We start from the raw sequence: 12,037 nt of genomic DNA on the forward strand, positions 1-12,037 counted from the left end.
AAACTCGAGCACTGGAGGTCAACGGAGGTTCATAGTGGAATGAAATATAGAAACCCAAAGTGGCGATATTCCAAGAGTCCTTTAGTTATTCAGGGTACCACCACCTTCATGACTCACAACGAGCAAGATGGTGTAAAATGTCAGTAGATCTTCGACAAACAGATCTGATAAAATATTCAACAGCCTTGGAAGTAAGAAAAGGAAGGGGAACAAAGAGAAAGAAGTGGTAGAGCCCAAAGTTTTAGAGAGACTTGGTTTGCCAGACCTGATCACTTTACCTAAAAAATAAGATAAAACCCAGGGACGGAGCGGCAAACACCGGAAAACCTAAATCGGGTACCTGTACGGAGAACGAGGGATAAAATGGGTCTTCCGCCGCAATCACCTTTTTTTGGTTCCCGACCTTCCACCACCACGCAAAGCCAAGCCCTAATTTACCCACCCTTTCATACACGAGCTAGCTTCTTCTGCTCATATGCCCTATCAGACCATGACGGCTTAAGAGACCTCTGAGTGATTTCCATGAAAATTTAATAAATCGTTGGTATTTCAGCTATTCATCTATACATCATCGGTTGATGACCAATGCTTGAGCTTGTCTGGCAAGTATACCTGTCGTGAGAATCAAAGACGAAACATGCCTTGTACTAGGTAGGTCGCCATCATGCATCGTCGGAAATGTTTCAGTAGCTCCAGCCGATCCGCTTCGAAGACGCTATGTGTTCAACGCTGACGTTTGCATATTGACGGTGGCAAGCTTGGTCGCGATTTTGGGGAAGTACTGAGCCACGAAGCCTTCACTGGAGAGTGTATCAGCAAGGGTAACTCTATAATCGTATAGGGTGCTCTTCGTACCTGTAGAAGCTATGGGCGGAGCTATGATCTCCCACTAAATTATGTGCTAGTTCATGACAAAGTATCACCCACCAATATACCAGCGCTTCGCTCCTGTCGGCAGCCGGACTTTGGAGCAGCTCTTTCTCATGTAATTGCTGGAAGTAAAAGTAATTACAAAAGATGCTACCGGCCCGGTTGAACGCTATGGTCTTTCCGCCTGGGTCATAGAAGACACTGAGAATATCGGCACGCAGGGAGAAGACACTAGCGCAATCAATGAGCATCGAAGCAAATATGTTAATTCCGGCGCTGTTCTTGGCCAGAAAGTTGGACCGATCTGCAAGTGTTTTCACAAAGAGTACATGAATACCGCAAGGAAGTGTTGCCACAAATTCCAGGTCGTGACTGGGTCTCTCATCACAATAGGATTTAGACTCAGTGACTTGGTTCGTTTCTGGGCGACTGTATACGCCTGATGATCCGTGAGGTCGACAAGCCTGGATGGCGGAAAGAAGCTCTGATTGAAGTCTATGCGGGGAGCTGACCGTCACAGACTGTTCTGAACGAGATTTTTGTGGGTCTCGGCCGAATATGGGGGAGGAGGGGTGGTGTTATTCGAAGACTCTGCGGATGGCTGGGATGAATCCCCAGCGAGAGGGTTCCTGTCGAGTCCAAAGCGTTTTGTTAAATTGGCGAAAAGACCCCGTGGGCGCCGGTCTTGGCTTTGCTCTAATGCTTCTCCCTGTGAACTGGGGCCGATATCCTTGCCGGATGGCGATGGTGAGTCAGGGAAATCCCCAGGCATCAAAGGCTGTCGTTTGTCTTCTGTTTGCACCTGGGCTTGAGCCCGTTCCTGCGCCCATGCGGCTTCCCTCTCCTGGAGCCGTTGTCGCTCCTCTTCCAACTGCTTCTGGCGCCTATCCTCTGCCACCCTTGCCTCGTGAGCCTTCTGCTTAAGAATGCGCTCAACGTTGTAGCCACGGGCCTTAAGCTCTAACAAATCAGTTTTGAGAAGCATTTCCAATGTGAGAGTCGAGTGAAGCTTCGGCCGGACAAGGATCAGGTGTACGAGAGCTTGACTTATCTCATAAAGATCATATTTGCCTGGGGAGATCCACAGGACCCAGGACGTTGATTGCCGGGTAATGATGGCACTTCGCTTCTGGGTATGTGAAACTCGACGACCTTTAAGGGAGCGGGTGAGGGATATCGAATGTACGACTTGGACTCGAAGGTTCTTCTCAAGCCACCTGACGTCGTGTTGTATGGTTTCAGCGGGTTGATCGTGGAGGAAGAGTCTTGAGCGCTCATGAATCAACTTCTGTAACTTTGCTGCAGGCAGTTGATCTGAAGCTACTGCTCCCCAATGAGCCCGTTCTTCAACAAGGGTTTTCAGCGGTACAGCACCCAGAGCAAGATAAAAGTTCTCTAGGGTTTCCTCCTGAGGCGCAGCTAGAATATGTTCCTTGAACAGATTGAAACTCTGGAAATCATCCACCACCACCGTGTCCTTTGCTGCAGTCAAAGTCCACTCCTTTATGCTCTGTTCGTCATCATCTTCTTCAGAGCCAAGACCCCCTTTTCCCGAATTCCCTTGAGTCAGAGAGGATATATCTCTACTCGCTAAAAGGAATGCAGAGCATCTCATTTCGTTAAGGAGGCCCCGGTCTTTCTTGAGCACAGAGATATTCTCGGCAAGCGTTCTCAGTAACTTGAGATACTTGTCTGCACTTTGAAATGTCGAGGATATCCTGGCCGGCTCTTTCACCAACATGTACGCAATTTCTATCTTAGTCGGCTCCCTCTTAGAACCTACTGCCATGAGAAAGAAGTTGGCCTCTTGCCCAAAGTCAACAAAGTCGAAGATCTCCTTATAATCTTCACCCTCTCCAAGATAGCATAGCTTTGGCGCGACACGGCGTATACTCGATTCATGGTTGGGGGTATCATTTACTGAGACTGGCACTATTTGTGCGTTACTAACTCGATCAATATCTCGCGGCTTAAGCTCCGATACTCTCCCAGCTAAATATTTGAAAGTCACTTGCGCGTCTCGCTTAGCAGAGGGTGGCTGCCGAAGCAGACAATTCAGGCATTCAGTTAGTGCCGGATGTTGTTTGACTCCGAATTTGGGAGCATGAGGGTGAAGGGTATCCTGTAAGATTTCAAATCCAAATAGAGTAGCAGCTTTATCAGTGAAGCACTGACTTGGAATGCTAAGACTATCAGATCCTTCGATAGGTAGAAAAGGAACAGTAACTTCTTCGCAGTTGAACGCGGCGTAACCATTGCTATGATACTCGGCAATATAGTAAGACATAGCTTTCCCATGAAGAGTCCAATCTTTGGCTGCCGCTGCCTTTGCCATAATTTTTATTAGTTCGAAGGGGGATGGGAAGCTCCTCAGGCCTAGCATGGAGAGAAATTTACCCTCGTTGCTGCTAGACTGGTACTTGCCCGGCCACTCAATCACAGGAAGTCCAAGAGCTCTGAGTGGGTCGTGTGGCTCGAAAAGCTCATATATCTTATAACGTTTACGGCGGTCTTTTGTAGAATCATTAGCGATTTCGGTCACCTCCGCAGTACAGATACTGGTGTCCTTCAGCCTCTTGATATCGCTAGCGGGTATGTCATCACGAACGGAGGCGAGATAGCGTATCAAATCGACATGGCTCCACTTTTTCTGGCTAATGCTGACTCCATCTGAAGATTCCGTTGTACTTAACAGGCGTTCAAAGATGACCCCAAGATCAACGGTCTTACGGACGCCAAGAGCAGCCAGGAATTTTTCTTTGACGCTATTAAGTCCTCTGATAACAGGTAGGTCATCGAACAGTCGTACTGAGGAAAAGTAGGTTTCTACGGGCCGCTTCATACCCAGCTTGGTTGGCATAACTGTGTGCGGTTGCAAGAGGTTGATCACACTCTGTTTCGACGGCTGGCTCAGGGCATCCCATTGCTTCGAGATAACAGGCAAAACCAGAGCAGAGAAGGACGAAGACTGTGTAATGTCTTGTTCAATTGGTAGAGCGCTCCGGTTCCCGGCATTGCTCACTATCCAGTGGATCCAAGGGACGATTTGCAGTTCTGTCCAGCCGAGAGATTCTAGTTCCTGCTTACCTAGCGACTTGGTGTACTTGAAAGGCATCACGGAAGATGGCAAAGGCAGTTCCACTGGTATCCGCTGAGGATTGAGATAGTTGGCTATGTCTGCGAAGACAAGTAACCTGCATACAGTACCGCTGCTATCTTCCTCATTTGCCACTGCAACGTTTAAAAGGCTCTGGACAGATAGAGAGTCGAGTTGTCCTGAACCCGCCCTTCGGCCTAGCCAAGAGAGGAATTCGGGGATTTGACTAGACTGTAGCGTACTAGCTTCCAATTCACGTTTAATGTCAGACACTGTGATATCAGTGACAAGCCCAAAATCCGTCAGCTTCCTGACAAAATCCTTCGCATTTATTACAAAGTCATCTGGCAGAGCCGGAATGGAATCCATGAAACTGAGATCTTTAGGAGCAATGCGTGCCTGATGGCTTTGGATAATTCCACACGTTGATAGAACCTCAATAGAAGCATTCTTGTTACACGTCCAGAATGCATCTTCAATAGTCTGACCAAGGACCGATGAGGGAGTTGATTCACGGAATACGAACTGATTCGCTGCATGAACGGCTTCGGGAAGTACACCAACTATGTCATCCTTTCGGATTTTCGATGACTTCGTTGGTTGTATCTTAGACTTGATAGAGGCCATCTCTGCAGACCAGGCCACTCGGCAAACAATGCCCGCTGCTCTGAGCATCTCAAGATTCCATTTGCTGATGTATCGTGTGTTGAGATCAATGCTCTCCCGTTCGACTGTCGGAATAACAGACGGCGCAGATATGTGGGCATTGAGACCCGTCGTTTGGTGAGTGGGAAAGCCAATGAAGATTTTGCCGGCTTTAGATGGGAGAATCGATGAAAGGATGTCTGACTGCAACCCAGACGCCCCAGACGCCAAAGTGGTATCATAGGAAGGTGTTAACACGGCTAATGTAGACTTCTTCGGCGGAGGCTTGCGCGTGGCGCGTTCAAGTTCGCTGCTTAAAGATTGACTTATAGAGCATTGAATGCTTGCAGTATTGATGTGTAGAAAGACCGACGCCGCAGAAGACTTAGTCATGTCTTCTGTGTCGTTGATATTAGGGTTACTCTCAGTCTTCGCCGGTTTCTCTGACCCTCCCTGGCCAGTGAGCCTAGAGAAAAAGGTGCGTAAAGATCCTGCCGTATCTCTAAGTCCCTCGCGAAATAGATTCGCGTGCGGATTCCATTCAACAGCCCCCATCCACGCAGCATCAACCTGAACGACTTCACGGGTCACGTTAACTATTTTCATCAGACCTTGAGATGTCTTGGTTTCGATGTCTCTGGGGATTGAGAGATCGATACTTGGGGCGGCCTTCTTCGTCAGCCGCAGTAGGTTCCAGTCGTCTAGCCACAACTCTATACTCTCAAGGCTAACGAAGGTAAGACTGCTAGACAGGAATTGACATAACTCCATTAAAGATGGAACAGGAGATGCATCATTGCGGTAATCTAACACAAATGTCGTTTCAGGATTTGCGGCGTCATTTAGTTGCAATCGACGAGTATAGAGGGCATTCCCTTTCCAGTAAAAGGCCATGGCCTCTTTCCCAGACGACACAAACGGCTCTTCACAGTCATCAAAAACGCTGTAAAAACCGACTCCAAAAGCTCCAATTTTTGTTTCATCGGGATTGCCATCCGCGATTCGCTTTAATCTTGCCCAATCCTTTTCACTGAAAGGAGAGCCGTTGTTCGATATCAAGAGTCGCCTGAGAGTATGATGAGAGATGGTATGCTTGATCAATGTGGTGTTGTCCGCATGCGGAGGTAAAGGGACCACTGTAGAGGGTAAGGTCTCGAACTTTATGGTCACTTTTGTAGCATTAGCATCAGCCGCATTCTGAATCATTTCTCGCAAGACTGTCCTGTTTATGGATCAGTAAATGTCCTATAAGCCCACTAGTCAAGAACAAGCAATACGTGCCATTTCCCTGAGTATCGCGCAAGCACTTTTGAGATCAGGCCCCGTGTATCAACCGTCACAGCCTCCTCGTCATTGCCTGATCCCATAGTACGCGCTCTTAGCGCGTTGAAATCTATATTCTGCGTCATTATGCAATCAAGGTCGTACCATACCAGAAACCTTTCATGGGTATCACTGCATATGGTTGGGAAGATAAAAGAGGAAGAGTTGCTCAACAAAGGAACAACTCAAACAAGCATAGGGTATTATTGCTGATAACAATGAAATGTGAAGAACAAAACAGATCTCCAAGAATTCATCCAGACGGTCTACAGATATGAAGAAGACACAACTGTATGGTCGACTAATAGGCAATAATGATGAAATTACAGGTAATGAAGGAGGGAAGCGGTTCTATGAACCGTCAGCATGGCGAAGGTCATAGCCGGAGAGACTGCGGAGTTAAAAGTTATTTATCAGTCTTATCAGACAGGGAAGTGGGTGCCTGGGGCCCTGGATAACATAAGCGTGCATACCCCTGTAGTTAACAGGAACGGGTTACGGCAGATGAGAGACACCCAATACGCTGTTATCGACTCCGCTATTGTTGTTTAATTCCATCTGAAGTGCGGCGATCGTCCCTCTCGGTCAAGCGTGGCCAAAAGGTCACTTTTGGATTGTACACTGTTTCATGTTCTCTAGTTCTGATTTCTGGCTAGAACTTCCTTGTCCCCCCTGAGTATCTTCTTTTTTTTTTCAATACTAATCGCTTTCTTCTCGTATGACTTCCGGAAGTTCAACCTGCCTTCTGGAAGCAGTCCAGAGCATCCCGCCGACTGCCTCCGCTCCGCATCCTTTCAAATGACATTATGGGCGTCGACCCTCTTTCGCCCATTGCGCCCGCGCGCCTTAGGGCGTTGCTTCTTCCCGTTGGAAAGATTAAACGGTCAAGATTCTTGAGCTTCGCTGCAAGATTACAGGCCGAAAATGTCGTCCGGCTTGGGGACATTAGCCCTGATGCGCGACCCAATCGAAGTAGGCACTGCTGTTCTGTTCTTGATGTAGCTGTTATATTCTACTCACATAGAAAGTATTACAGTAACTGACTGATTCTCTTCATAGATATGTTCTCCCCATTAGCATTTCCTACAGGGATGATTCTCTACGATCTTACTTTCTCTGTGCCTCCAACGTCGCATTTAGAGTTGTTCCCTTTTGAAGTTCATCGAGAACCCTTAGTTGTTATCGCCGTAGCCGATGGGCTCGAATTAGATGGAGGCAATGAACAGAATAGTGGAGAGTCAACGGTTAAGGTCAAATGTGAAGCATCTCCCACTCCGGCTGGACTGGATCAACTTCGACAGGAACTAGAATTACTGAGGGAGAGGAACCCAAAAGCCTTGGTACATCAACTCTTAATATTCGATTATGAAGAGGTGAACAAGCTTTTGAACGGCCCAGAAGATATCTTATGGATTCCTCGGCCTGAGGCCTCTAAAGCTACTACGATGAAGACTGTGTTATGTGATATAACCTCTCTGCTTCTTTCCGAGCTAGATGAATTTGCGAGGACTATGCAGAGCATACCTTCAATCGAGTCCCCAAAGGCTTCATCCTGGGGTCCACATCGGGGCCCAGATATACGCCCACGTCCCACCGACAGATTGTTTCACCGGATGACCATGCCTGCGCAGATGCCATCTAACCCCAGCGGAACGCCTGAAACTCCTCTCAGTTCCAGCCAAGGCTCGCCCCTACCAAGTGACCATGAAACTCCAACGACTTTTGATGAGATAACCCGATCTATCCAACTATCCACTCGCTCCAACTCGATTGGAAAGCCCAACTCCTTGCCGAGTTCCAAAGAACATAGCCGTGACCGGATGTCTGTGAGTAGTATGAGCGCTACCGATCGTACTAAAAATCGGATCAAGGGTCGTGCAGGCGTTGTTATTGGAACTCTCTTTCTTCAGGCCGGAAGGTGGCCGGATGCCTTGAAGGAACTCGTTGAAGCTGCATCTAACGCTAGAGCGTGCAGTGATTATGTCTGGCATGCCAAAGCCCTTGAATCAATCCTACTCTGCTTGCTAATGTTTGCGTGGGCAGGCATGGATTTTCAGGTGCGTTTCTCTCTCTCTCTCTCTCTCTCTCGCCCGATACTCAATTGAACGTTACTGTTACTAAAACTTCGATCGATAGATTCCTCCCATTTGTTATCCTGTTGCCGATAAGTCTTCAAAATCATCATATAATTTCGAATCAGCCCCGGGGCAATCCACACCTGGGAACCGGATTATCTCTCTTCAGAATCTATCAAACCTTTTACCCGACCTTTCGAACAATATACTCAATCTCTACAATCGTGCCGCTAATATAGCCAATGCGCCCTTGCCTCAACTCATCTTCTCAGAAACAGTGATTCGTTTAGGTAGGCTGTTGGTAGCTGCTCGCATCCGTGATGGTGCATTAGATGACATAGCCCTAAAACACATTGTTATGGGTGAACCTCTACAACCTCTTCACCGACCGGAGCGCCCTCGTGGCCTGGTCATCCTCCGAAAGTCCGAGATCGCAAACTTCCTCCTCCGTGCACTGCCGTTATCTCCCGGGTCAGATCTGCCTCCGACGGATGCAATACCTATCATGATCGGTGTTGTCTCTGTCTTTGATACGCTTGGCCTACCACGAAAGAAAGCCTTTATCCTGAGAGAACTTCTGTCAATACTCGTCCCAACGCTGGTTCAAGCTCGCAAGATCGGTGCAGCAGAAGTGGGAATTCATCCTGCTGCCGGTTTAGCTTCCCTTAGCGACACAGCTTTTGATATCAATGCTCTGGACGTTGGACCTGGGAACATGGAAGAGAGCATGCGCTCCCTCCTCGCTACAATAGGGGAAATATATGGCGTTCAACCTTCATCCTTTTCCGAGTGGCAAAAGAGACGCTCCACAAACGATAGCGGTACAGAGTCCTTCCCTGAGTACGATTCAGTTGTTGCTATTGTTGAACGATCGTTTCGGCACGCCGTTCTCGATAGGTATGGTGACTTGAACCTCAAGATTGATGTCCTTAAGGCCTGTATCAATTCTTGTGAAGCACTTCCTGATTTTGGTGGCGTCCTTCGTTTCACGGTCGAGTTGCTTCAGACCATCAGGGGGGACCTTATGCTTGCTGAAACATTACACACCCCTCCATATCTTCCACAGGACGAACAGGTCCGCCTGTTAAACAACATTAAGCGAACGGTGGGGGCCGCAAATAAGCTGGGTGCATCCGGGCTGGAAGCGGAGTACTGGGATGATTTCTTAGTACGGGGTGTCCAGTTGCTGGCTCTTCCGGATTCCAGAAGCCCGGTCCGTCGGTCTAAATCAGAGCTCGATGTTGTCACAGCTGAACGTGAAAAATCATCAAAAGACCCATTCTTATATAATCCCTTTCACAAGCCAAGCAACAAGACAGCAGAGTCACTCATGGTGGCTGGTGAACATGCCGCTTTTCAACTTACGCTCCAAAATCCTTATGAGTTTGAAGTGGAGATCGAAAAGCTCCGTCTTGACTGCGAAGGTGCACCTCTCGATGCCGCTGCAGAATGGATCGTGCTTCGGCCCCTAAGCTTGCAAGACGTCACAATTTTCGGATTAGCACAAGAAGAAGGGGTTGTGAATATAACAGGGTGTTTCGTCAAAGTCCGGCACTGCAGAGAACGGAGGTTCCCCATTTTCAAGGATTTATGGAGACCTGAAGCCGAAAGGAAATTTAAGCGAACTGGTTTAGCAGCTAAGCAGCCTTCGATGGAGCGGCCACTTTCCTGGAGTTCAACCACTTCGAGGGACGGCAAGCAGCTTCCAAAGAAAGGCCCAGATACATCATCATGTGAGATCAAAGTTATAGGCCATCAGCCGTCCCTCCTGATCGAGTCGCTGTCCCTGTCGCAATCCGCGTTCATGGTTTTGGAAGGTGAAGTTGGTTCTTTTCAAATTACATTGCGCAACACGTCATCTTGCCCTCTGGATTTTATATTGTTTACTTTCCAGGACTCTACTACGAGGCAAATCCAGAATGCTCTAAGCAACAGAGATCTGCTGCCGGTGGAAGTGTACGAACTTGAACTCAAGCTGTCGAAGCCCGCTTTGCGGTGGCGGCGTGAAGGCAAAAATCCAGGTGACCATTCAATACCTCCTGGTGAGTGTGCTATATTCACTGTGGACGTCACTGGGAAGCCCGGCTTGCAAGATACGACAGTACAGATCGATTATTCGTGTGTTAGGCAGTCCCACGGCGAACTACCTGATGTGTTCTATACCCGGCAACTATTTGTCCCGCTCACCGTTACGGTCAATGCGAGCATAGAAATTGCTCGTTGTGATATATTACCTTTTAGTGGCGACTTCGCCTGGTGGAACTGTCGGGAGGCTGATGCGGAATCAGAGTATACCGCAAAGGCAGAGACGGATGGTTCTCCATGTTCGCTAAGTAACGATCTGTTTTCACCTGTGCTATCTCATCTTGGGCAAGGCACATATGGTTCTGATCACTGCCTTCTTCTACTTGATCTTCGCAACGCTTGGCCGAGTCCCCTAACAGTGTCACTGCAAGCTAATTCACATCCCATCGAACCATCTGAGCAGTCGATAGAGGAAGCTGAGTTGATAGATGGCCGCTACATCGTTTCTGGAGAACTTCAACCAGGGCAAACATCGCGTTTTGTCCTCGTTCTTCCTCGTGTCTATCTAGATAACCCCCATGCTTCGATTCCAGCCCTAAACACTGGAGTGAAGAGACAGTTCGTTGTAAGCGCCCATAAACTTTCATTCGACGCTGAAGCCGCATCGCGTGAGGCATTTTGGTACCGAGAAGAGCTCCTCAAAAGAGTATCCGGATTCTGGAAAGAGAGTCCTGCGGGGCGGAAAGGAATGATTGACCTGAGAAACCTACGTTTCAGTGCGCGGATGGCAGACGCCTTCCGACTTGAAGACGTTGATATAACATTTGCCCTGAGTCCCTCATCATCCGATATAGTTAGCCCCCACGGCGACAGTGTTGTGCAGATCGGTCGGTCAAAGTACAAGGTCCAGATTGACGAGATGCTTAGTCTCAAAGTCACTATCTCCAACCGATCCTCAAGGCCTATCCATCCTCTGCTCCGACTCCAGCCAAGCCTTCGTCACCAACCTAACAGTATTGCTCTTGATTTGTCAAAGCGTCTCGCATGGACAGGTATGCTACAGCAAGTGCTACCTCTGCTACATAGCGGGGAGAGCACAACTGCTACCGTCGGTGTAACTATCCTTTGTCGGGGAGAGTACGAATTCGGCGCGTCTGTGGAGGAATTGCGCTTCTTGAGACCTTCACCCGGCACGGAATTAGATACCCATCCCCAGGCCCAAGCGTCTTTCCATGATGACGAGGGGCCCATCAAGGATACGTTTGGTATAGATGTGGCCAAGAAAAGACATATATGGCATGCTAAAGAAGCCTGTGTTATGAATGCTCATGGGTAATTGCTGAGATGAATAGAATCGCTTGACGATCTTCTATCCAGCAAACAAACCTAGCGACATCGGCTGTCGATCTGCCTGTTGGGACGAGGTTTTGCCGGAGATCACTATCGCCGGTTAGTGAGAAGTGTCTTAGTTGAACTATAGATTATGTATAAATATCAAATTAGATGGCTTACGAGTGGGCTGCCAGGACAGAATTGTAGGCTAGTTCATGTAATTGTGTATATGGATATTTGCTCCCTTGTTTCGCCTATATTGATAGACTATCTTACTAAATGTTGTTGCTTGCACAAGATTTGAAACAGTAGGTCAAACTTCATGTAGGCTAGATTCACCAATGTCAACCAACCACTTGCTATGGTCGGAGGCCTGCGGTTATAAGATCCCAACGGGTCTGAGATGTTACAACTAGCTAGCCTTGACAGCTGAGAGGAAGCTCGTCCCTGCAACATGTCGCGACTGAATTGACACAGTATTTTTGTATTAGGATCGCCACTATAGTCAAACGCTACGCGGAATATAGCTAGCACGCCTATTGAACGACTGAGCATCACATCGGCTGCGATCAGGTGAGATATCGAGATAATAACTCATAAGAACCAGGGGGGGTTCCTCGTGAAGCAGCAGAGCTAACTACTAGCACAAGTCTAGAGCTTACCAAAGCAC

General features: G+C 48.1%; 2 protein-coding genes across 2 annotated transcripts; one reads left to right on the plus strand and one right to left on the minus strand.

The window, feature by feature from the left end:
* Positions 1-715: 715 nt before the first annotated feature.
* Positions 716-5,818, minus strand: ABOM_011217 (histidine kinase-like ATPase domain-containing protein; the record flags this gene model as incomplete). Its single annotated transcript, XM_022538345.1, has 3 exons — positions 716-800; positions 856-1,309; positions 1,393-5,818. 3 exons carry the CDS (start codon positions 5,816-5,818, stop codon positions 716-718), a joined length of 4,965 nt encoding a protein of 1,654 aa, XP_022383976.1.
* A 923-nt stretch (positions 5,819-6,741) lies between these two features.
* ABOM_011218 (TRAPPII-specific subunit TRS120) lies at positions 6,742-11,371 on the plus strand (the record flags this gene model as incomplete). The annotated part of the gene is made up of 3 exons (XM_022538346.1): positions 6,742-6,907; positions 6,995-7,992; positions 8,072-11,371. The coding sequence occupies 3 exons, from the start codon at positions 6,742-6,744 to the stop codon at positions 11,369-11,371; spliced, it is 4,464 nt and encodes a 1,487-aa protein (XP_022383981.1).
* Between the last annotated feature and the right edge of the window lie 666 nt (positions 11,372-12,037).

This window comes from Aspergillus bombycis (assembly GCF_001792695.1).
Source record: "Aspergillus bombycis strain NRRL26010 chromosome Unknown contig00152, whole genome shotgun sequence".
In the NCBI taxonomy this organism is placed as follows: Eukaryota; Fungi; Ascomycota; class Eurotiomycetes; order Eurotiales; family Aspergillaceae; genus Aspergillus; species Aspergillus bombycis.